Below are 22,535 nucleotides of genomic sequence, written 5' to 3'. Positions count from 1 at the left end.
GATAATATTTTTAAAATGATTCCTGGAGGCTGGAGAGATGGTTCAGGAGTTAAAGGTGTTTGCCTGCAAAGCCTGCCAGCCTGGGTTCAGTTCCCTCGTACCCACATAAAGCCAGACACACAAAATAGCACATGCATCTGGAGTTTGTGTCTGGTGGCAAGAAAGAGGCCCTGACTCACTTATTCTCTCTCTTTTGCCACACCCCACCTAAAATAAATATTTTTTAAAAAAAAGAATTTAGAGCTGGAGAGAGAGCTTAGTGATTAAGGCACTTGCTTGCAAAGCCTAAGGACCTAGGTTTGACTCCCTACAGCCCATGTAAGCCAGTTGCACATGGTGGTGCATGTGTCTGGAGTTTGTTTGCAGTGGCTAGAGGCCCTAGTGTGCCTCTCTCTGTCTCTCTGCCCCCCCCCCGTGTCTCTCAAATTTATAAATAAAATAAAATACTTAAATAAAATAAAGAATTAAAATGAGCCCTACCTAAATAGCATTGCTTTGGTTAATGCTGCTGTAAAAACAGAATCAAGCATGAATTTGTCTAAGTGGTGTCAGGGGAGTGGGATGGAGAAGAGGGGTTGGAAGTAGGGTTAAAGCCTATGGAAACCTAATTGTTTTTATTTGTTTGTTTTTGCTTTTTGAGGTAGGGTCTCACTCTAGACCAGGTTGACCTGGAATTCACTCTGTATTCTCAGGGTGGGCTCAAACTCACAGTGTGATCCTCCTATCTGTGCCTCCCAATTGCTGGGATTAAAGGTGTGCGCCACTACGCCCAGCTTCTTTTTTACTTTTTACTTTTACCCCCTAATTCTTTGATAGCTAATTTAACATATAACATGCAAGGTTCATGAACGGCCAAATGCCATACAAGACCACTCTGAGGCAGGAAAAACACTGTTTCATGGGGCCCGCACTGCTGGTCTTATGGGAGGAGAGAGAACAGCTGGCATAAATCTGGATAGTTTGGGTCTCCCCCCACCCCTTTGGGAGGGAGTACAGGGAACAAAGGACTGAAGACTTCAAGGGAGAACAGGGGCCAAACGGAGAAACTAATTAATCATAGAGACAGAGACTAAATGGAGGAGATAATCAGATGATGGATTGCCATCAGAAGAGGAGCCAGGTTCTCTAAGATGAGATGGGCAGGCGAACTGCCTGAGGGCATTGTTAGGTCAGGGGAGTAAGGGTTAGGCAATGTAAACACCTAAAGTCGCATCAATCAGTCAGGCTGCTGCTGTCATTCTCTCCTTCATTTCTTCATTTCAACTCAATCTTGGGACTCTTATCCTACCTAACGTATGTATGTATGTATGTATGTATGTATGTATATATATAGTGGTTTGAATGGTTGTACCCCAATTGATTCAGGAGTTTAATAAAGTTTGTAATTGTAGCTCTCCAGCCACCTGGGCCCATCCTAGGGTTCAGCCCTAAGGTATGGGTGTGGATTTGGAATTTCCAGTTAAAGATATGCAAACTGTGGGAGCTTTGCCTGAAGTTCCTAAAGTGTGCTTGCTTGCTTTTGGTAATGGTTGATTTTTTTCTCTGCGTGGACCTGTGAAATAGGAGGTCAACAACCTCTGCCATTATGGAACTTCCCCTGGATCTGTAAGCTTCAATAAATTCCCTTCCTCCCTAACTGTGCCTAATCTGTAAATTCATCCCAGCAACCTGAGGCTGACTGAAAACTGTGTGTGTGTGTGTGTAATGTACACATACATACACACATATACATATACATGTGTGTAAGAGTTTGGGCCAAGTATCCAGTGGGATTAATAATGCTACACCCAAAAGCCATGGGCTATTACACAAAATATCCAGTGCCTATAGTGGGCTACCTCCCAGTGAGTTGTTGGTCTGGGAAGTCCCTGTGGTCCCCCAAACAATATAGCCTATTGCCAAGGCTCTTATTGTTAAAGACACTATATGTCCGGGCTGGAGGGATGGCTTAGAAGTTAAGACATTTGCCTGCAAAGGCAAAGGACCCAGGTTTGATTCCCCAGGACCCATGTTAGCCAGAGGTACAAGGGGGTGGAGTTCGTTTGCAGTGGTTGGAAGCTCTCGTGCGCCCATTCTCTCTCTCTCCCTCTTTCTCTGTCAAATAAATAAATAAAAATAAAGTATTAAAAAAAAAGACACTGTATGTTTCAATTGTAGGACATTGAGAACTCGAGTTAGAACTGTATTGGAAACCTCCTCCTTGCTGACTCCCTGCTATAACATCATGTCCTGTAGCAGATTTCTGGGAACTGAAATACTCCCTCCTGGAGAGTTCAGGAAGGAGGCTCTGGGGATTTAGGAAGTCAAATCTGGGAGGTCTGAAATTTAATTCCTCAGGATTATAGGAATCATTAAGGGCAGACTTTGTCCATTATTAATTAGGAATGGAAACATTCCTTCCTGGAGGAGAGTAAGCTCTCCAGACTCAGGATTTCAACAAGTCTGGGGAAAAGGCTGTAAGACCCTCCTTAAGGATATATAAACAGAAAACAACTGCTTGGAGAGAGACCCTCTGATTGAGCTGCCTGCAGGCTTTGCAGTGAGCTCCAGAGTGGCTGCAACTTCCTGAGTTGTTACCTATGCTGGGCTGTTCAGTGATGCAGCTGCCTTTGAGTCACCCATTGCTCCTGTAAGCAACCCCTCATCCTGCTCTGTAAATAACCACAATAAGCCACGGGTTCTCCAAAATGGTTTTGGTGTAATCATCTTTTGGTCTGTTGTCTACCCTCTGTGGGGAAAAGACATGGGACAAGATTTCCCATGACATGCTGGAAAGCTCCATGGAACCTGCTGGGGAAGAAAATTCACCAACAGTGTTATTCTACAAGCTAAGATACTGGCCAAACAAGGCAGGCAAAATGTGTCCACTAGTACAATTGTAGCATGTCTGTTAAGGAGTAACTAACTACACTCTGTTTGAATTTGAGGCCCACTCCACTGGAAGAAATTTATGCCTGTTACTGAAAACATAGTCAAAATCATATAGCTGGGAAGATCAAAAACCCTAGGAAGGAAAGTTGCTACTATTGTTTGTCTAGATGGATATATCATGCCCAATAAATTGCCCTCTAAATATTTGCTTATGCTCATATATTAGTACTGCTTTCACTTTTGGTTAGAGAAACTTCTCTTTTCACTGGGGGTACTCAAAATTCACTGAAGTGCTGACAAGTGTTGGGAAGAATGTTAAGAGTCAGGTGGGTATAGTGGCACATACCTTTAATCCCAGAAGTAAAAGAGATTCTCCTACCTTAGCCTCCCAAGTGCTGTGAGTAAAGGTGTGTACCACCATGCCCAGCCCTCCTGCTTTTTTGAGACAAGCCCAACAGAATGCCTTTTTTTAAAATGAGAGAGAAACAGACAGACAGAGAGTTGGCATCCCAGGGTCAACAGCCACTGCAATTCAACTCTATAGATATGTGTGCCCCTTGTGCACAAGAGCAACCTTGCGTCACCGTGCGTCTGGCTTAAGTGGGACCTGGAGAGTTGAACGTGAGTCCGTAGGCTTCCCAGGCAAGCATTTTAACAGCTAAACCATCTCTCTTATGCCCTCCTGCTTTTTTAACTTTTCAAGGTAGGGTCTCACTCTAGCCCAGGTTGACCTGGAATTCATTCTGTAGTCTCATGGTGGCCTCGAACTCACAGCAGTCCTCCTATCTCTGCCTCCTGAGTATTGGGATGAAAGGTGTGCTCCACCATGCCCAGCTTCCCTCCTGCTTATTTATTTATTTATTTATTTATTTATTTATTTATTTATTTGTAGAGTCCTTTAATAGAAAAAACTTCACACATGCAATAGTAGCAGCACACATCTCGGGAGGAATCCAGATGGCATTGAGTGTCAGTTTTTCGCCTTGGGAGGTGGCCTGTACACACCCACCACCACAGCGTGGTCTCGCTCGTAACTCCTGCTTTTTTAAATTTAGAGATTGTATGAGAATGGAGAGGTAGCTCAGTGCCAGAGGGCTTCCCCTAGCACACACCAAGTCCTAGGTTTAAATTCCCAGCACTACAAAAAAAAAGTGATTTTATTTTTCCTCTAATATTTTTCATCTTATTAGATGTTATTATTTCGTGAACATGTTAATATTATCATTAAGTATTTTAATCTCATATAACCAGTTGGATAAAAGAGTGGCCTCCAGAGTTGGGCTACTGAGGTTCTAATCCCAGCTCCCAATTAGCACTCTAGGCAAGGGCTTATTCCTCATCTGTAAAACAGGCATAATAATATTTCCTGTATTATAAAACCTGTATTGTCTTAAAAGATTAATAAAGAAGCCGGGTATGGTAATGCACGCCTTTACTCCCAGCACTTAGGACGGAGGGATAGGAAGATCGCAGTGAGTTCCAGACCACCCTTAGACTACAGAGTGAATTCCAGGTCAGCCTGGGCCAAAGTGAAACCCTACCTCAAAAAAACTAGAAAAAAAAAAAGATGATAGAGGGCTGGGGAGATGGCTTAGCAGTTAAGGCACTTGCCTGTGAATCCTATGGATCCATGTTCGACTCTCCAGATCCTACATAAGCCAGATGCACAAAATGTGAGGCAAGTATATGGTTGCACATGCCCACTAGGTGGCACAAGTATCTGGTGTTCAATTGCAGTAGCTGAGGCCCTGGCTGGCCAATTCTCTCTCTAAAAACTACATAAATAAAAAATTAAAATAAGGTAGAAAAAAACCAAGCTTGTATGTCTTTCTCACTAGTATAGACAAAATAAAATGTTAAAACAGCAGCAGCGGTGCTCCTGCCCCTCCGCCACCTCCCCCGCAGCCGCTTCTCCAGGGAGGTGTAGCAGGGAGGGGCAGTAGTTGTAGACGCAGCCCCTGCTCGGAGAACGTGAAGGAGGATAAGATACTGGACAAAAGTAGATGCCTGCCTCATGGTACAGTCTTCCTTTGGGGACAGTTCATGCTGAAAAACTGAAGCAACTAGTTGTTGTGCCCCTCCCGCCAGCAGGAAGAACAACAACAACAGGATTCTTCTCAAGCACACTTTATTGGGAGCTCCAGACTGAAAGAGAGAAGGACCCTGACCCTACAGAGCCCCAAGCTTATATACTAGTGGTCAGATGATTGTGCAGTGTCGTCTGATTGGCTTAAGTCTCATCAGTTGACTATGCATCACCCAATCGGGATAGGTGAGCAGCCATGTTAGGATAACATCATGTGCTCATGCACAGACAATTAGGATACAAAAGCAGTAAACAAGCTGACACAGCAAAGCCTGATAAAGCCAGTATGGCTTCCCATAGTTCCCCCTTTAAAAATTGTTTTGAACCTTAGGATACCCGATCCAGGACCAGCCCTCATGATGGCCAGTCCGATCAAGGGTAGAGCCCAAGACCAAAAGCCTGCTTTAGCACCTTCCCGAGTGCAATGGAAAAATCCCTTCAGGGTGCAAAGGCTGCTCATGCAGGAATGTAAGCCTTCCAAGGTGCAATGACAACAAGGTCACTTGGTGTGCAAAGGCCTTACAGTAAGCAGGGTGGAACTAACCATTTTGTAGGCTTGCCAGCCACACTTGTGGAGATGCTCCTTGATCCAAAGCTATAAGTGCCTGAACAATCTTTATGTTATCCTGGTGACGTTGTCGTCTGATTCGACAGATAAGCCAGAGACAGAACACCATACCACACAAAAGGGCTGCTCTAAACATAGTCACCCCCACCCATTCCTTAAAGAAAGAAAATGCAGAAGATAACCAAGAAGTAAAATCTCCCAAAGAGATTGGCTCCAAATGAGTTCCATTCAGCTGTACAATCTGGAACAGTAACTTCCGAGATAGCTGTTCTCTTTTACGCGTCCAGTTTCCTGCTAAAAATTCAGCTAGCTTGTGACTCTGATTAAAAGAAGCAGTAAAATTAAATTGCAAAGGAGTAATACACAAATGTTGATACTGAGACACACATCCAAGTTGTATTATTTTATATAATTCCTCTACTTGATTTTGCACCAAATCTACTCTTTGATTGACTAGATGAATACCAGCAAGAAGGTGTGTATTAATTGCTTCTTGTGTTTCTAATGCTGTAGAAGTCTTTTCTACTATATTATTAACAACTTCCACAGTTTGGGCCTGAGATGTCATGGCAATAGCAGCAGTAGTTGCTGCTGCAGCTGAAATGACGATGGCGGAAATGATTGTTGTAGTAATACCAAAATCTCTTTTATGACGAATAAGTCCTACTAAAGGAAAGGTATTTGGATCCGCCTCTACTGGAATGGGGACAAAAGTAGGTAATTTTACTATTAAAGTTAGATTAACTCTAGCATTCCAGCACTCTGCAAGCCAACATGTGATATTTCTACAATCTATCAAAGAGATGTTAGTGCTAACATTTGCTGTCAGAAAAAAGAATGGAGCTTGTACACAAATTGAGGCTGGATTAAAGCTACTATTAATCCATTGGTGATTTTTATTTATGTCTTTAATATAAATTTTATCATTTATATTAACTCTAACTGCTGAAACATTCCATAATGCATGTTTAGTTCCCAATAATCCTGCTAAAGCTGACACATCTGCCATTGCACCGGCCTCATTGGATAGAAGCCATTTATACCAGGGCCAACCAGCACTATTACTAAGAGTATCATCTCCTTTACTTTTAAATTGGTAACGCCTTAATGGAGGGGTCATTTGAAATCCCTGTAAGATCTGTTTTTGGATTTTATCTGAACTCTGACATGGAGTAAAAATCGGAGGAAATGCATAATTAGGTTCACACCAGGGAGCACCTTTTACATTACTAGTATTTATCTTAAGATTGGGCTGTCTAGAAGGGACAGTCACTTTACTCTGTATCAATAATGTGGTAATATTAACATTTGTAACATTACCTCCCTCTCTTGACCCATTTTGTTTTTTCTTAGTAATCTGAGTTAAAGTTGCAAGTATTATACTCATATCAACTTTAGACTTTTTTAATGGGTCCTGCCAAGCATTAAGATTTTGTTTTTGTAATACAATACATGGGGGAGCTAGGTTCTTATTACCCTGGAAAAAACACAAAGTGCCATTCAGATGAAAAGAAGTTTGATTATAAATTGTTGGTGTTTGTATAGGATCCCTGATGCAAGGCATTTCCCCTTGGCAAGATGTGGAAAATAGAGTAGGTAAGACACTAGAATATGAATGAACTGGCATAGGGACAGGCCATGTTCTGGCCACAGCCCAAAACTGCATCTTAATTCCCTTTATCATCATCGGCAGGAACAGGCTCAGGATCATCAGTAGTAATACGGAGGTTGTCATTCCTTGTTGTCTCATGACGCACGATTCAAGTCAACCGCTCTGGCACCCAGATAGGATCAGCTTGGCCCTGTGGAAAAACACAAACAGCTCCCCTGGATCTGGCTATAACTGGATCCGGGCCTTTCCAGACATTTTCAAGTACATCCTTATATCCTATAGCTTTATGATATCTATTATTGGTATTAGGATCCTCAAAGACTGGATAAGCACTAGCCAGCTTTTTCCAAGTATCTGGTTTTATCAGACTACATCCGGACGAAGGACGTGCCCCAAACGGAAGTTGGCCATCTTGTTGTTTACACTTTTTACTCATAGAAGCATAAGCTGGAGGAGAAGCAAAGACGCCATCTTGTCTGGGTCTAGAACACTCCCGACCACATTCAGTCTCTACTTCCTCAAAATCCTGTTCTTTCTCTGGAGTTAATTCTTCTCCCTCAGATTCACTAGAACTTTCTATATATAAATTTGCAAGTTCCATTAAATCTGGATATAACTTAGGACCTGAATTTGGCCCTTCCTTTTGTGATTCATTTTTATTCTGTGTACTTTTATTCTGTTCTATTTGAAACCTAGGTTCTCCTTTTATTTTAACCTTTTTTTGTTTTCCCCTTTTACTTTCTTCAGACTCTGACATACTATCTTGATGATGTGCTAATATGCGTTGACCTTCCCTGATCACTTCTTCACAATGTTTGTCCTCCAAACAGGATCGCACCAAACGCCATAAGGGCTGTGTACCTGTGCGCAACTTTCGCGTTTCTGACTCACGGTCAATGTCTCTGCCTAATTTATCCCAGCAGGTCAAATTTAAATCTTCAGTCAGCTCAAACCAAGGCGCTATCATAGCCACTTCTTCCAAAAACCCTTTAAGAGTTTTATCTGAAATCTTAAGTCTACGTTGTGTTAGTACTTCCTGAAGTGGCTCCAAAAAGGTGGAGTGGTGTTGTCCCATTTTGCAACCTTATGTATGTTACTTAGAGATCAGTTACAGGCCAAAACTTATCATATAGCACCAGGGGAACTTACCGGTACCGCCGCTCCGTGTGTTGAGTTCTGAATCCTCCCTCGGAAGTATCCTCAGGGGTCCTCTCAATTGGCCGTTTGTTGACAAGTTCCCGGGTTTCGGCACCACTTGTTGCGCCCCTCCCGCCAGCAGGAAGAACAACAACAACAGGATTCTTCTCAAGCACACTTTATTGGGAGCTCCAGACTGAAAGAGAGAAGGACCCTGACCCTACAGAGCCCCAAGCTTATATACTAGTGGTCAGATGATTGTGCAGTGTCGTCTGATTGGCTTAAGTCTCATCAGTTGACTATGCATCACCCAATCGGGATAGGTGAGCAGCCATGTTAGGATAACATCATGTGCTCATGCACAGACAATTAGGATACAAAAGCAGTAAACAAGCTGACACAGCAAAGCCTGATAAAGCCAGCATGGCTTCCCACAACTAGTGGGTGAATATGATCAAATTTCTCTACCAAGATCTCAGTCTGGTAAAGAGAATCCCTTTTTGTCACCCTAATGAAGCATTCAAACAAGTCCTGTGACTCTTTTCAAGATGAACTCGAAAATTACATTAAAGTACAGAAAGCCAGAGGCCTAGAGCCAGAGATTTCTTTCAGAAGGATGAGGGAGGACTATTTAAGAAATGGTAGGTACAGAGAAGAGGCTAATTCCAGACCCAGGCATAGAAGGTTTGACCCAAAATTTCCATCTGGAACCATCAAGACCTATCCAAGATCATGCAGTATCTCACAAACTGTAGAGAACCGGTTCTCAGCTCATGACAGCAAGCTGTCACTAGACTCTCTGGGCTACTGTCAGTTTAGCAGGGGCTATTTCTCAGAAAAACTAGTGCCCCTGAACTTCAGTCAGCAAGAATACAATTGTGGCTCATACAGCCTAGAGTTTGGAGTTCACAAACTCCTCTGCTCAGGTTACAGCACCAACGACTTTCAAGCCAGTCATAAACATATGCATCAAGAAAGGAAAGGATCCTAGAGGAAGGCAGAGAAAGACCAGCCCAAGCATGAGAGAAAAAGAAGTTCTGCGGAAGTGGATTTAAACAAAAGAGCATCCAAAGAAAGAAAACAAAGGGAGAAACAGAAACTGAACCAGTCAGTACAGAAAAGCTTAAGACTCAAAAGAGAAAAAGTCAAGCCGGGCGTGGTGGCGCACACCTTTAATCCCAGCACTCGGGAGGCAGAGGTAGGAGGATCGCCATGAGTTCGAGGCCACCCTGAGACTACAGAGTTAATTCCAGGTCAGCCTGGACCAGAGTGAGACCCTACCTTGAAAAACAAAAAAACAAAACAAAACAAAAAAAAAGTCGAGATGAAGCCTCTTAAGAGAGGACCGCAAGTGCAGGAAAGATAAGAACAAGGTGAAGCAAGGACGGAGGAATAAACGCTTTGGGACCAGTCTATCCTTGGATTTTGAAACTCTTTAATTCGTTCTTCTGGGATTAAATTGAAAAATACTTGAGGAGCTTGGTTTCATGATACTCATGCCACTTATCCTATGTCAAGAGGTACTTTGATTTCTGACAGCACAAACTATTTAGTATACTTGTTTCCAATATGAAAATTACATTTTCTAAAAGCATCATTACATCTTTCTTACGTGTAATTTCCCTTTATGAGAAATTTCCCTTTATGCTTTTTGTCAAGTTGCTGTAATGGAATTATTTTCCTCTGGGAGACCATTTATTTTAATTTGGAGGATTAACACTTTGCAGAATCTATGTTTTGGTTGGGTTTGTTTTAGTTTTGTGTCAGATATTTTTATGTTCACTGGTTTTCTATGAAGCAATTTAGACTTCCTTTGTTACATCCAACTTGCAGCGTTGGAGAGTGAAATACATTATAATATGCTTATCTTACATACAGTTCCAAAAGTTTCCGTTTCTAATCTGGGAATGTTTATAATAAAGTAATTTCTGAAAAAAAAAATGAAATGGAAAATAGTCCTGTGCTCTTCTTAGAAGCCTCCACTGGAACTAGGACTCCCACAGTCCCAACTCCAGGAGAGTTGTGAACTCCTTCAATCAGTTTGGCAACCTGACTACCATGTACAAAAACTGGCCACAAATTAGACACAGCCTCTGGCCCCTCAGAGTCACAACTGTTACTATTTTTGTGTTTGTATGATTGTTCATGTATGTGAGTGTGTATGCACACGCTCTACCATGCATGTGGAGCTCAGAGGATAATCTCAGGTGTTGGTCCTCACTTTCCATCTTGAGGCAGGACGATCACTTTTTTCACAGGCCAAAAAACCAGGTTATAGGTAAGTTACGCCCTCCTCAAAGTCACACACTTCAACAGCAGGAGACCCACGCCTGGAAGGTAGGTCTTTTCCCGCTACTCTGTTCGGACTCCAGTGCCTCGTTTTCCTATTTGACTCTTAATTAGCTGTCACATGTGGCCTTTGCACCCTTTGCCACCCCCTCCCAAATTTGTAACCTAGGTATAAGAAAATGGTTGAGTTCTCACAAGAAAGTCTCACTCGGGGCATTGTGAACCTGCTGTGCCCGTGCAGGTTAAGCTCTTTTAACTGCCCATGCCGGAGAGGTGGGAGGTGTTAAAAAGAAAGGAAAAAAAAAAACAAATACAACAGGTGACCTCACTTAGGCCCCAAAGGGCGGATGGCGTCCCCGACCCCTGGTGCAACGCGAAGAAGGATGTGCAGCCACCTGTCAGAGGGCGGGAGGGGGCCGTTCGAGGAGGCCTGCAGAACCTGAGGCGAGAGCGCCGCTGAGCGCACGCTCAGATCGGGCACCTAGCTCAAAGCCAGGCGGGCTGTGCCGGTCCAAAACACCGGGGGCTGAAGGCCGGAGGGAGGGAAGGGCGGTCACTTAGGTGCACTGGCCGAGCACCACCGGAGGTGGAGGATCCGGGAGGTGACCGCAAGGAGAGCATCCCGCGGCGAGTACCACGACTGATGTGCCGTCGCGGAGCGGGCGGCCGAGAGAGGGAGGGCGGCGCCGGGGCATTGCGGGTTGTCCCCGCTGGGGCGGGAAAGTCATGTCCCGCGAGCGGCCCCCCCGCACCGACATCCCGCGCAACTTGAGCTTCACAGCCGCGCTGACGGAACGCGCCTACTACCACAGCCAGCGGCCCAGCCTCCAGGAGGGGCTGGAGGAGGAGCCAGGCGAGGGCGGGACCCGACTCGGGGCCCGATCCCGGGCTCAAGTTCAGAGTCGAGGTCGCCGGGCCCGCTCCGCCCCTGCCGCGGGCGATGGGGCCCGGGCGCCCCGCAGCCGCAGCCCTAACACACGCAAGAGAGTGCGTTTTGCCGATGCTCTGGGGTTGGAGCTGGCCGCGGTACGCCGCTTCCGTCCTGGAGAGCTGCCCCGCGTACCCCGCCACGTGCAGATCCAGCTGCAGAAGGATGCCCTCCGCCACTTCGCACCGCGCCAGCCACGCGCCCGCAGCCCCCAGGTAGGCGGCTGGGACACGTCCCCTCCCCGGGACCCCCCCCAGTCGGCCTCGGCGGGCGCGAGGGAGTGGACTTGTCTGAAAAGCACTGCCCATCAGCGACCCCGAGCTGGCTCGCCCAGCGCATCCCTTTTGGAGTCTGCGACCCGAGCGGCTCCAGGCCATTTTTCAGCCGCGGGGCCCCCTAGACCTGTGATTGGCCCAGCGCCTGCTCTGACCCCGCCCCTCTCTCCCCAGGAGGCGCGCGCAGCCCTGGAGCCGGCCAGCGAGCCCGGCTTCGCAGTGCGCTTGCAGGCCCAGCGTATCTGCTTGGAGCGCGTGGAGGCGGGCCCGCTGGGCGTGGCCGGGAGCGCGCGCGTGCTGGACCTGGCCTACGAGAAGCGCGTGAGCGTACGCTGGAGCGCCGACGGCTGGCGCAGCCAGAGGGAGTCGCCCGCCGCCTACGCCGGCCCCGCCCCGCCCCCGCCGCGCGCCGACCGCTTCGCCTTCCGCCTGCCCGCGCCGCCCACAGGGGGCGCTCTGCTCTTCGCCTTGCGCTACCGTGTGACTGGTCACGAGTTCTGGGACAACAACGGCGGCCGTCACTATGTTCTACGAGGGCCGGAGCACCCGGGCAGTGGTGGAGTCCGGGAGGCTCGGGGCTGGATCCACTTTATCTAAGACTGGGTGCCTGCAGGCCACGGGCAGATAAAACAACACGAACGGCACTCGGGAGTAGGAGTGGGAGAGCCTCTGCGGAAGGAGGAAAGCGAGAATGCAAGACTGCCAGATTGGTCGGGTTTAGCCCAATAGACTCACGTGAAGCAGGGTAGGAGAAATTAGGAAGCTCAGAGTTTGGAGTGGTACAGGCCAGTTGATAAAAGTGTCAGGAACCCTAGGCGTGGGAGAAAGACGGGAAGGGTCGCTGGAGGGAGTAGAAGCAAACAAAGATGTGAATGACCGTGGTCTTCAGTGAGCACTCCCTGGAAGAAATTAAGTTGGCTCAGTAGGTCTTGGCAGTTCAAGGTCTAAGGAAACCCTTTGGCATAGGGAGATGTTATGGTTTGAGTAGGTTTTATGTGTGAAATAGGCTAGCCCAGTTGAAGTGATTTAGAGTTCTGTCTCATTTCCTTACTCGCCTTGCTGCCTCAGGTGCCCCAATCCTGCCCATCCTAGCATTATTTGAACAATAATTGCCTTGTTTAATCCCTGGCATTATGATAGGATTCCCTTGTCAAACTACAGTTCCTGGCTTCTATCTTCACCAGAGGCAGTACCCAACTCTTAGCCTCTATGCAAGTAGCCTAAGGAATTAATATAGTGGCAAAAGTAACCTCAGGCTGCCCTTACAGCCAAATAATGAAGCATCTAAGGGGTTGGTACATTCAGGGGTTTCTAGAAAAATACTAGAGTTATTTTTCTGGGGGCCTCCTAATAACCTCTAAGCACCTTATGGATTTTGTCAAGGGACAGTGAATCATGAAAATCACTATCTTGTTTTATTTTTTCTGCCTCAGAAGAAAAGGAAGTCACTGTGCAGCTGTATAACTTTCCTACTTGAAAAATGGGATCAGAGAGTTAGAGGGTCTATTGAGAGTACTTTTCCTGGGGCTGGAGAGATGGCTTAGCGATTAAGCTCTTGCCTGTGACGCCTACGGAACCCGGTTCGAGGATTGATTCCCCAGGACCCACGTTAGCCAGATGCACACAGGGGCGCACGCGTCCGCAGTTCATTTGCAGTGGCTGTAGGCCCCATTCTCTCTCTCTCTCTGCCTCCTTCTCTGTCTGTTGCTCTCAAATAAATAAATATTTTTTAAAAAGAGTACTTTTTCTTTTCTTCCCCCCCTACCCCCACTGAAGACAGAATCTGTACCTCAGCCTGGTCTGGAACTCAGCATGTAGTCCAGGCTGGCCCTTTGAGATCCTTCTGCTTCAGCCTCCAGTGTGTGGCAATGCAGGTGAAAGCCACCATGCTTTGAAGGCTACTTAAAAAAAATAATTTATTTGAAACCAGACAGACAAAGGAGGAGGAGAGAGGGGGGAAGATGGCCACTCCAGGCCCTCTAGCCACTATAAACAAACTGCAGATCCATGCACCATTTTGTGCATCTGGCTTTATGTGGGCATTGGGGAATTGAACATGGGTCATTAGGTTTTGCAGGCAAGCGCTAACCGCTGAGTCATCTCTCCACCCCTAAGGCTACTTTTTTTCCGTTTGACACTTTATGATCTGTGCATAACACATTGTAGGTTAGAAGCTACATCCTTCAACATAGTGTTGCCACACAGCAAACCAAGTGGATTGGGCACACATTTGTTCGCCCTTGGGTGGCTAGGACAGGACTGTCACAGTTCAAGACGAGACAGGGCTACGTAAGACCATCTCTCAAACAAACATCACATACACACAGCACCATAAGCCTGTGGTTGGGGGATGGCGATGTATCCTCTCATTTTTTTTTTTTTTAATTTTTAAATTTTTATTAACATTTTCCATGATTATAAAAAAAAAATCCCATGATAATTCCCTCCCTCCTCACCCCCACACTTTCCCCTTTGAAATTCCATTCTCCATCATATTACCTCCCCATTACAATCATTGTACTTACATATATATCCTCTCATTTTGAGTATAGATGTTCCCAGGGTTTGGAAAGCATAAGCATCCTGTAGCCTCGGGGTATTCCAGAGCCACTTCCAAACCACAGCTTATCCTCTACCCATATGTTTCTGGTCTTGCTTCCACAGACTATTAGCCTGGGTACTGTGAGAAAATGTTGGGATGATTTATCTCTGTTGGGGGAAAATGGTGGTTGCAAAATAAAATGAAACTTGCAGTTTAATTGGAGGATAAAAGATTGTGGGATAGGAAATGGAAAAGGTGAGGAGAGAGCTCAGCATTTATCAGCACTTGCTTGTAAAGCCTGCCAGCCTGGATTGGCCCAGGTTTAATTCTCCAGTATCTATACAAAGCCAAATGCACAAAGTGGCTCATGTGTCTTGAGTTTGTTTATAGAGGCATGCCCATATTCATTCTCTTTCTTTCCCTGCTTCCCAAATAAATGCACTCAGGAGGCAGAGGTAGGAGGATCACTGAGTTTGAGACTACACAGTGAATTCCAGGTCAGCCTGGGGTTGGGGGACAGGAGAGCTGGGGAAGGGAAATGTAAAACATACTAAGCCACTTGAAATTAAGTAGCACCAGAAGATGGCATTCTGATCCATGGACTGAGCAGTGGAGTAGAGAACCTGGAGCCTTCTACCCATAGTCATGCCTCTTCTTTGCTGGGTAATTAAAAGAAATATTTATTTGCGAGCAGAGAGAGAGAGAAGGGAGACAAGAGACATACAGAGAGAATAGGCATACCAGGGCCTCAAGATGGCATGCACTACTTTGTACATCTGGCTTTACATGGGTACTGAGTAATCAAACCCGGGTCATTAGGCTCTAGGCAAGTGCCTTAACTGCTGAGCCATTTCTCCAACCCTGCTGGATTATTTTACCGTGAGAGTTATTGCTGGTGGTTAATTTTTCCTTTCCTCTTACCTCTAAACTTTACTTTTCCTTTCCTTGACCTCATCACTTTCTCTTTGAATGTGTAAGATTATGACCCTTATTTTCTCCTTTCCTCTTAATCCTTGTTGATCTCTGCACTTCCTTCTCACTCCAGAAGGAATGGAAATCCTAGTTCCTTTCTCCCAGACCATGGTTGATCCCCTTTGGGATCCCCTTCCTTTGGGCTCCTAAAGGGAAAAGAAGTAGTTTTGTAAACCAGGGCCTCTAGCCACTGCAAACGAGCTCCAGGCACATGCATCACTTTCTGCATTTGGCATACATGGGTACTGAGGAACTGAACCCAGGTTGACAGACTTTGCAAGGATTCACCTTAACCACTGAGTCATCTCTCCAGCCCAAGAAGCAGTTCTTGATGTTACAGATGAACAGGAGCTCCTAGGTAACCAGCCTCCCACATCCTTTTCTGTTACTAATCTCTTACTCTCTCCTTCCCTGTCACTAAATGGACTGGGGTTTACACATGTGCCCACATGTACATTCAGGATGGAATGTTTGGCTTGTTTGTGTACTATGCCTGTCCAGACCCTTAACATGTTGAAGAAAGGTAGCTGAAAGAGTGGAACATTGAGGTCAGTCATTCCTCAAATGCCTACTTAACATCATCTCACCTTGTGAAGAAAATAGAATTATATGCATCTTATAGATGATCTTCAGGTTAAAGTCCAGCAAAGTAGAGAAGCTGCTAGAAGCCCTCAAGCAGTGTGCACTTTCATGAGGAACCAGGGGAGACTGGGTCAAGTTTCACTGTATTTGTCTTGCCTAATGTCTATTTGTTACTGTTATGTCATTAACAATAGAAAACAGCTCACATTTTAATTGTTTTACATTATTTGTGTGTGTATGTATGGGAGTGCCAGGGTCTCTTGCTGCTGCAAATGAATGCCTATCTGACTTTTATGTGGATGGCTGGGGACTCAAACTCAGGCCAGTAGGCTTTGCAAGCAAGATCTTTTAACTGCTGAGCCTTTTCTCTAGCTCTCCAATGGCTCACATTTAACACCAGTTGGCTATTGTATTTTACATACATGCTGAAAATAATCCTGTGAGTTGAGCATTATCATTATACCTGTTTTAGAAAAGGTCTTAGAGCTCAATAATTATTGAAGATCATATAGCTGTTAAGTGACAAAGCTAGGATGACAAACCTCCAGAGCCTGTGTGTATAATCATGGTGTTAATTGTTTTTTCTTTAAAAACAAAATTAAAAACCTTGCTGTATCATCTCATGAGGAAAGACCTTAGTTCTTGATATGCTGTGCCTTCCCTCACTTCTGTCTTCTGGAGTAAGGGCCCAGCTGTGCCACTTCTGCAGGGTCACTAAGAGACACCCCCATCTGCCTGCTAGAGAATTTGTGAGCCTATTTAATCTCTGGCCTTTCATACGGTGAGTTTCTCTCTTGGCTCTAGCTAACCCTTTGCCACACTATCTTTGAATTTAGGATGCTTCCATGAGAAAGGCTCTCAGTTTAGGACAACTGCTAGGTGGTCTGTACTTCGCTACCCCTCTGGGAGTCCTGGTGTTACTAAGGGGAAAATGCAAACTCCCAGGCTGACCGGGAACTCACTCTGTGGCCCCAGGCTGTTCTCAAAGTCACCTTGTTCTACCTTAGCCTCCTGAGTGCTGGGATTAAATGCGTATACCACCAAACCCAGCCCAGCTGCCTTCCTGCACACACAAATAATAGGTACTTCACTCTTGAATCTCAGACTTCCACAACTATCAGTTCCACAAGTCTAATAGCAGGAAAACCTAATATTTCTTCAGTGACTTTTGTGTGACTGGTCCTTTTGAGATTCTCAGAAGACATTTCCTGCCTTGGTATCTTTGGTGTGCATGCCTCCCCCAGTACACGAGCACTGAGATTCTCCCTGTCCCCTGGCTTTTCCTAACCTTGGGCTGGGCTAGTGAAGCTGTATCATAAACCCCACCACCTGCAAATCAATGAGGAAGTATTATTCCCTTTCCTTACTTACACTGTTTTTTTCCAGCACTCATCCACATTACCTACAGTGTCAATAAGCAATAAATAATAGACGTGGGCAGAACTGCAACCACCTGGGGTAGGGAGAATTAAGGGTCCGAGAATTACTGAAGAAAGACCCTAGACTCAAATAGCATGTAAAAGCAAAGAGCGTTTATTCTGTAGAGTCAGTCACCATGCGGAGTCAATCATTCATGCATAATGACAACCCTGAGAGGAGCTCGCAGGCTCCCTTTAAGCACAGCTAGAGGAATTTTGGTGGGCTTAGGTAATTTTTTTAAATGATTGGCTAGCCAAGCAGTAATTACAGTTGTGCATTTCGGATTGGTTGGGCCAAGATGGTTGCAAAAACGAGCGAAAGTGACATGTCTCCAGGAACTGACTCAGCCCCTGGGCAGTTATCTTTTTTGGCCACAAGTAAGAATCACTGTTGATTAACAGCCCACCCTTTGTCAGAGGTCTTGTTTGCCTCTCCAGGAAACTGGAACTTAGGCCTAGTTAGGGTGGCACCTTACTGAAGCCCGACATGGCTTCAGTATGGTCCCTTTAGAAGGCTCAGCAGTTAAAGGCACTTGCTTGCAAAGCCCGCTGCTGGGGTTTGATTCCCCAGTACTCACTTAAAGCCAGATTCACAAAGTAGTACATACATCTAGAGTTTGTTTATAGTGGCAAGAGGCCCTAGTGCACTCTCTCCTCTCAAATATTTAAAAAAGTAATTAAAAAGAAACAACCACCAGCTTCCCTCAACTGCTCCAAGTCCAGCTGACATGAGAAATAACTAGAAATTTGGCTGTCTTTAGGGGCCCCGATGTGCATTATAAATAAGGCAGTAAGGAGACAGAATCACTGTGCATAATGGAGACAGATTTGGGATCACTGTGAGCTTGAGACCAGCCTGAAACTACAGAGAGAATTCCAGTTCAGCCTGGGATAGGGTGAGACTCTACCTCAAAAACAGGGGCGGGGGGGACTGGAAAGAAGGCTTAGTGGTTAAGATGCTTGCCTGTGAAGCTTAAGGACCCAGGTTCAATTCTCCAGGTCCCACATTAGCCAGATGCACAAGGAGGCGCATGCATCTGGAGTTCATTTGCAGTGGCTACAGACCCTGGGGCACCCATTCTCTCTCCCTCCATCCCTCTGTCTCTAATGAATAAATAAATGATAGAAAGAGAGAAAGAAAGAAAAGTATTCAGAAGTATTCTTTGTTTTGGGCTAAAGGAGGCAAGAACTTGAGAACAGAATTGTTTTTCTGAACCTTTTTTTTTTTTTTTTTTTTTGGTTTTTTTGAGGTAGGGTTTCACTCTAACCTTGGCTGACCTGGAATTCACTATTCAGTCTCAGGGTGGCTTCAAACTCACAGCAATTCTCCTACCTCTGCCTCCCAAATGCTGGGATTAAAGGTGTGCAGCACCATACCTGACTTATATTGAGGTTTTTTTTTTTTTGAGATTGCATCTTGCTACTCTAACTGACCTGGTAATCAGTGTGTGGCCAAGGCTGGCCTTAGCTTCACAGCAATCTTCCTACCATAGTCTCCTAAATTCTTAGATGACAGGTGTGAGCTATCATGCCTGAATGTTATTTCATTTTGTATTTTCACTTATTATTATTTTGTTTTTTTGAGGTAGTCTCACTGTAGTCCAAGCTGACCTGGAATTCACTATGTAGTCTCAGGGTGGCCTTGAACTTCAGCTGTCCTCCTACCTCTGTCTTCTGAGTGCTGGGATTAAAGGTGTGTGCCACCATACCTGGCTCTGTTTTAATTTTTTTAGTTTTTTTTATTATTATTATTTCTCTGTTTGATTTTTCGAGGTAGGGTTTCACTCTAGCCCAGACTGACCTGAAATTCACTGTGGAGTCTCAGGGTGGCTTTGAACTCCTGGTGACCCTCCCCCTCTGCCTCCCAAGTGCTGGAATTAAAGGTGTGCATCACCATGCTTGGCTCCATTTGATTTTTTTTTTCAAATTTTTATAAGCAACTTCCATGATTATAAAAAAAAAATCCCCTGGCAATACCCTCACTCCCCCCACTTTCCCCTTTGAAACTCTATTCTCCATCATATCCCCTATCCATCTCAATCAGTCTCTCTTTTATTTTGATGTCATGATCTTTTCCTCCTCTTATGATGGTCTTGTGTAGGTAGTGTCAGGCACTGTGAGGTCATGGATATCCAGGCCGTTTTGTGTCTGGGGGGAGAACGTTGTAAGGAGTCCTACCCTTCCTTTGGCTTTTACATTCTTTCTGCCACCTCTGCTGCAATGGACACTGAGCCTCGGAAGATGTGATAGAGATATGAGAATATTGAGCACTCTGGTCACTTATTTCCAACACTGTGATACTTTCTTAGTCATCCCAAGGTACTGCCATCTGAAAAGGGAAGCTTCTTTACCAAAAGTGAGAGAAGCATTAATATAAGGATATGAACATTAAGAGAAGTGCTTACTGGGCAGTTTGATAAGCATAGTATATACATTGAGCCAGACAGCAGCAGACATTACATCACTAGGGCTCATGACTACCCGTGGTTTAAGTTTTCAATATCAGGGATTTATTCCCTCCTATGGAACAGGCCTCCAGTCCAATTAGAGGGAAGTTGGTTTCCCCATAACAGACATGCCACTATTGCACCAGTTGGCTCATTTCACCTGGCTGGCCAAATATAAGGCTTCCAGTGTCACTGGTGAGTATCTTCACTGGTGATTTCTTTTTCTCCCATTCAACTGCATGCAGAATGGCTTCTTCCAGCTTTCTGACAGCTGGTCTACATAGAGGAGGTTATCAGCTCAGTTCCAGCAGGATTTCCCAGTGGCCCTGCAGCCCAAGTATGTGGAGTCTTCAGCAATAGGGTCTTACCATCTATTTCTGGTGGGAAACCAAGGGACTCGCCAATGACCTGTAATGTTTTGGAGGCATCAGAGACCTCCCTGGCCAACAACTCACTGGAAGATATCCCATCTCTGGCACTGAAAATTTTCTAGCAACAATCTATGGCACCTGAGTGTTCCATTGTCCAAAAAAGTAGGATTCTGTATGATTTATTTATATCCTCTTAGATTTTGATGAGCCCTCCCTTTACCTTTCCTTTACTCAGTCTCTTCCCCTGACCTCACTTTGGGCCCTTTCACCCCCATTAATCTATTCTTCTACTTACATATATATATAATACCATCCAATTAAGTACTCCCCTCCCTTCCTTTCTCTTCCCTTTATATTTCTTTTATAATTTACTGGCCTTTTCTACTGACTTTTCTTCCTACTCACACAGAAGTCCTGTCTTCTGTAGCTAGGATCCACATATGAGAGAGAACATGCGATGTTTGGCTTTCTGGGCCTGGGTTACCTTACTTAGTATAATCCTTTCCAGATCCATCCATTTTCCTGAAATTTTCATAACTTCATTTTTCTTTACCACTGAGTAGAACTCCATTGTATAAATGTGCCACATCTTCATTATCCACTCATTACTTGAAGGACATCTGGGCTGGTTCCATTTCCCAGCTATTGTGAATTGAGCAGTAATAAACATGGTTGAGCAAGTATTTCTAAGGTAATGAGATGAGTCTTTAGGATGTATGCCTAGGAGTGCTATAGCTGGGTCATATGGTAAATATATTTTTAGCTGTCTTAGGAACCTCCACACTGATTTCCATAATGGGTGGACCAGATTGCATTCCTACCAACAGTGTAGAAGGGTTCTACTTTTTCCACATCCTCACCAGCATTTATGGTCATTTGTTTTCATGATGGTGGCCAATCTGACAGGAGTAAGATGGAATCTCAATGCAGTTTTAATCTGCATTTCCCTGATGAGTAGAGATGTAGAACGTTTTTAGATGATTATATGCCACCTGTATTTCTTCTTTTGAGAACTCTTTATTGTTTCATAGCCCATTTTTTAATTGGCTTGTTTGATTTCTTATTTATTTTTTGAGTTATTTGTGTATCTTAGATATTAATTCTCTATCCGATATATAGCTGGCAAAGATTTTTTTCCCATTCTGTAGGTCACCTCTTTCCTCTATTCACAGTGTACTTTGCCTTACAAAATCTTTGTAATTACATGAGGTCCCAGTGGTTAATCTGTTTTGGGGGTTATATTCAAAAAGTCTTTGCCAAGACCACTATGTTGAAGGGTTTCCCCTACTTTTTCCTCTAGCAGTTTCAGAGTTTCAAGTCTGATGTTAAGGTCTTTGATCCATCTAGACTTAATTCTTGTGGATGGAGAGAGAGAAAAATCTATTTTCATCCTTCTGCAGATACATATCCAATTTTCCCAGCACCATTTGCTGAAGAGGCTGTCTTTTCTCCAATGAGTATTTTTGGAATTTTTATTGAATATCAAGTGGCTATAGCTACCTGGATTTACATCTGGGTCTCTATTCTGTTCCATTGATCTACATGTCTGCTTTTGTGCCAGTACCATGCTGATTTTTGTTTTTTTGTTTTTTTCTTTTCTTTTTTCTATGGCTCTGTAGTATAGGTTAAAATCAGGTATGGTGATACCTCCCACCTTATTTTTGTTGCTCAGTATTATTTTAGATATTCAATGTTTTTTGGGATTCCAAATGAATTTTTGGATTGTTTTTTCTATGCCATTGGAATTTTTATGGGGATTGCATTAAATGTGTAGATTGCTTTTGGTAGGATTGTCATTTTCACAATATTGACTTTTCTGATCTAGGAACCAGGGATGTTTTTCCATTTTCTAGTGTCTTCTGCAATATCTCGCTTGGGTGTTTTAAAGTTTTCATTGTAGAGATCCTTTACTTCCTTGATTAGGTTTATTCCAAGTTACTTTATTTTCTTTTATGCAATTGTGGATGGGAGTGATTCTCTGATTTTATCATCTGTGTGTTTGTTGTTAGCATGTAGGAAGGCTACTGATTTCTGTGTATATACCCTGCTACATTGCTGTAGGTGTTTATCAGCTCTAACAGTTTGCTGGTAGAGTTTTTAGACTCCTTTATGTATAGAGTCATGTCATCTGCAAATAATGATAACTTGATTTCTTCCTTTCCAATTTGTATCCCTTTTATGTGCGTCTCTTGCCTTATTGCTATGGCTAAGACTTCCAGTACTCTATTAACTAAAAGTGGGGACAGTGGACACCTTTGTCTTGTTCCTGATTTTTTTGTTTGTTTGTTTGTTTGACTTTTCGAGGTAAGGTTTCACTCTGGCCCAAACTGAGCTGAAATTTACTATGTAATCTCAGGGTGGCCTTGAACTCATGGTGATCCTCCTACTTCTGCCTCTCAAGTGCTGGGATTAAAAGGTGTGTGCCACCACGTCCGGC

At 44.5% G+C, this 22,535-nt stretch overlaps 2 protein-coding genes and 1 pseudogene across 2 annotated transcripts in view; all 3 read left to right on the top strand.

The window, feature by feature from the left end:
• Homez (homeobox and leucine zipper encoding) overlaps positions 1 to 22,535 on the top strand; it is a 91,516-nt gene that overhangs the window by 10,362 nt on the left and 58,619 nt on the right. The gene's annotated exons all lie outside the window — the stretch shown is intronic.
• Positions 8,786 to 9,703, top strand: LOC101604274 (annotated as a pseudogene).
• On the top strand, positions 11,290 to 13,403 carry Ppp1r3e (protein phosphatase 1 regulatory subunit 3E). The gene is made up of 2 exons (XM_045154054.1): positions 11,290 to 11,706; positions 11,941 to 13,403. The coding sequence occupies exons 1-2, from the start codon at positions 11,290 to 11,292 to the stop codon at positions 12,361 to 12,363; spliced, it is 840 nt and encodes a 279-aa protein (XP_045009989.1). The 3' UTR covers positions 12,364 to 13,403.

The sequence above is a fragment of the Jaculus jaculus genome, chromosome 7, assembly GCF_020740685.1.
Source record: "Jaculus jaculus isolate mJacJac1 chromosome 7, mJacJac1.mat.Y.cur, whole genome shotgun sequence".
Lineage (NCBI taxonomy): Eukaryota > Metazoa > Chordata > Mammalia > Rodentia > Dipodidae > Jaculus > Jaculus jaculus.
Note: the sequence above shows the minus strand (reverse complement) of the source record. Positions and strands in the feature narration are given on the sequence as shown.

Coding starts and splice junctions, on each gene's coding strand:
- Ppp1r3e (XM_045154054.1), top strand. CDS start 11,290: ATGTCCCGCGAGCGGCCCCCCCGCACCGACATCCCGCGCAACTTGAGC. Junction 11,707..11,940: donor CACGCGCCCGCAGCCCCCAG/GTAGGCGGCTGG, acceptor CTCTCTCCCCAG/GAGGCGCGCGCAGCCCTGGA.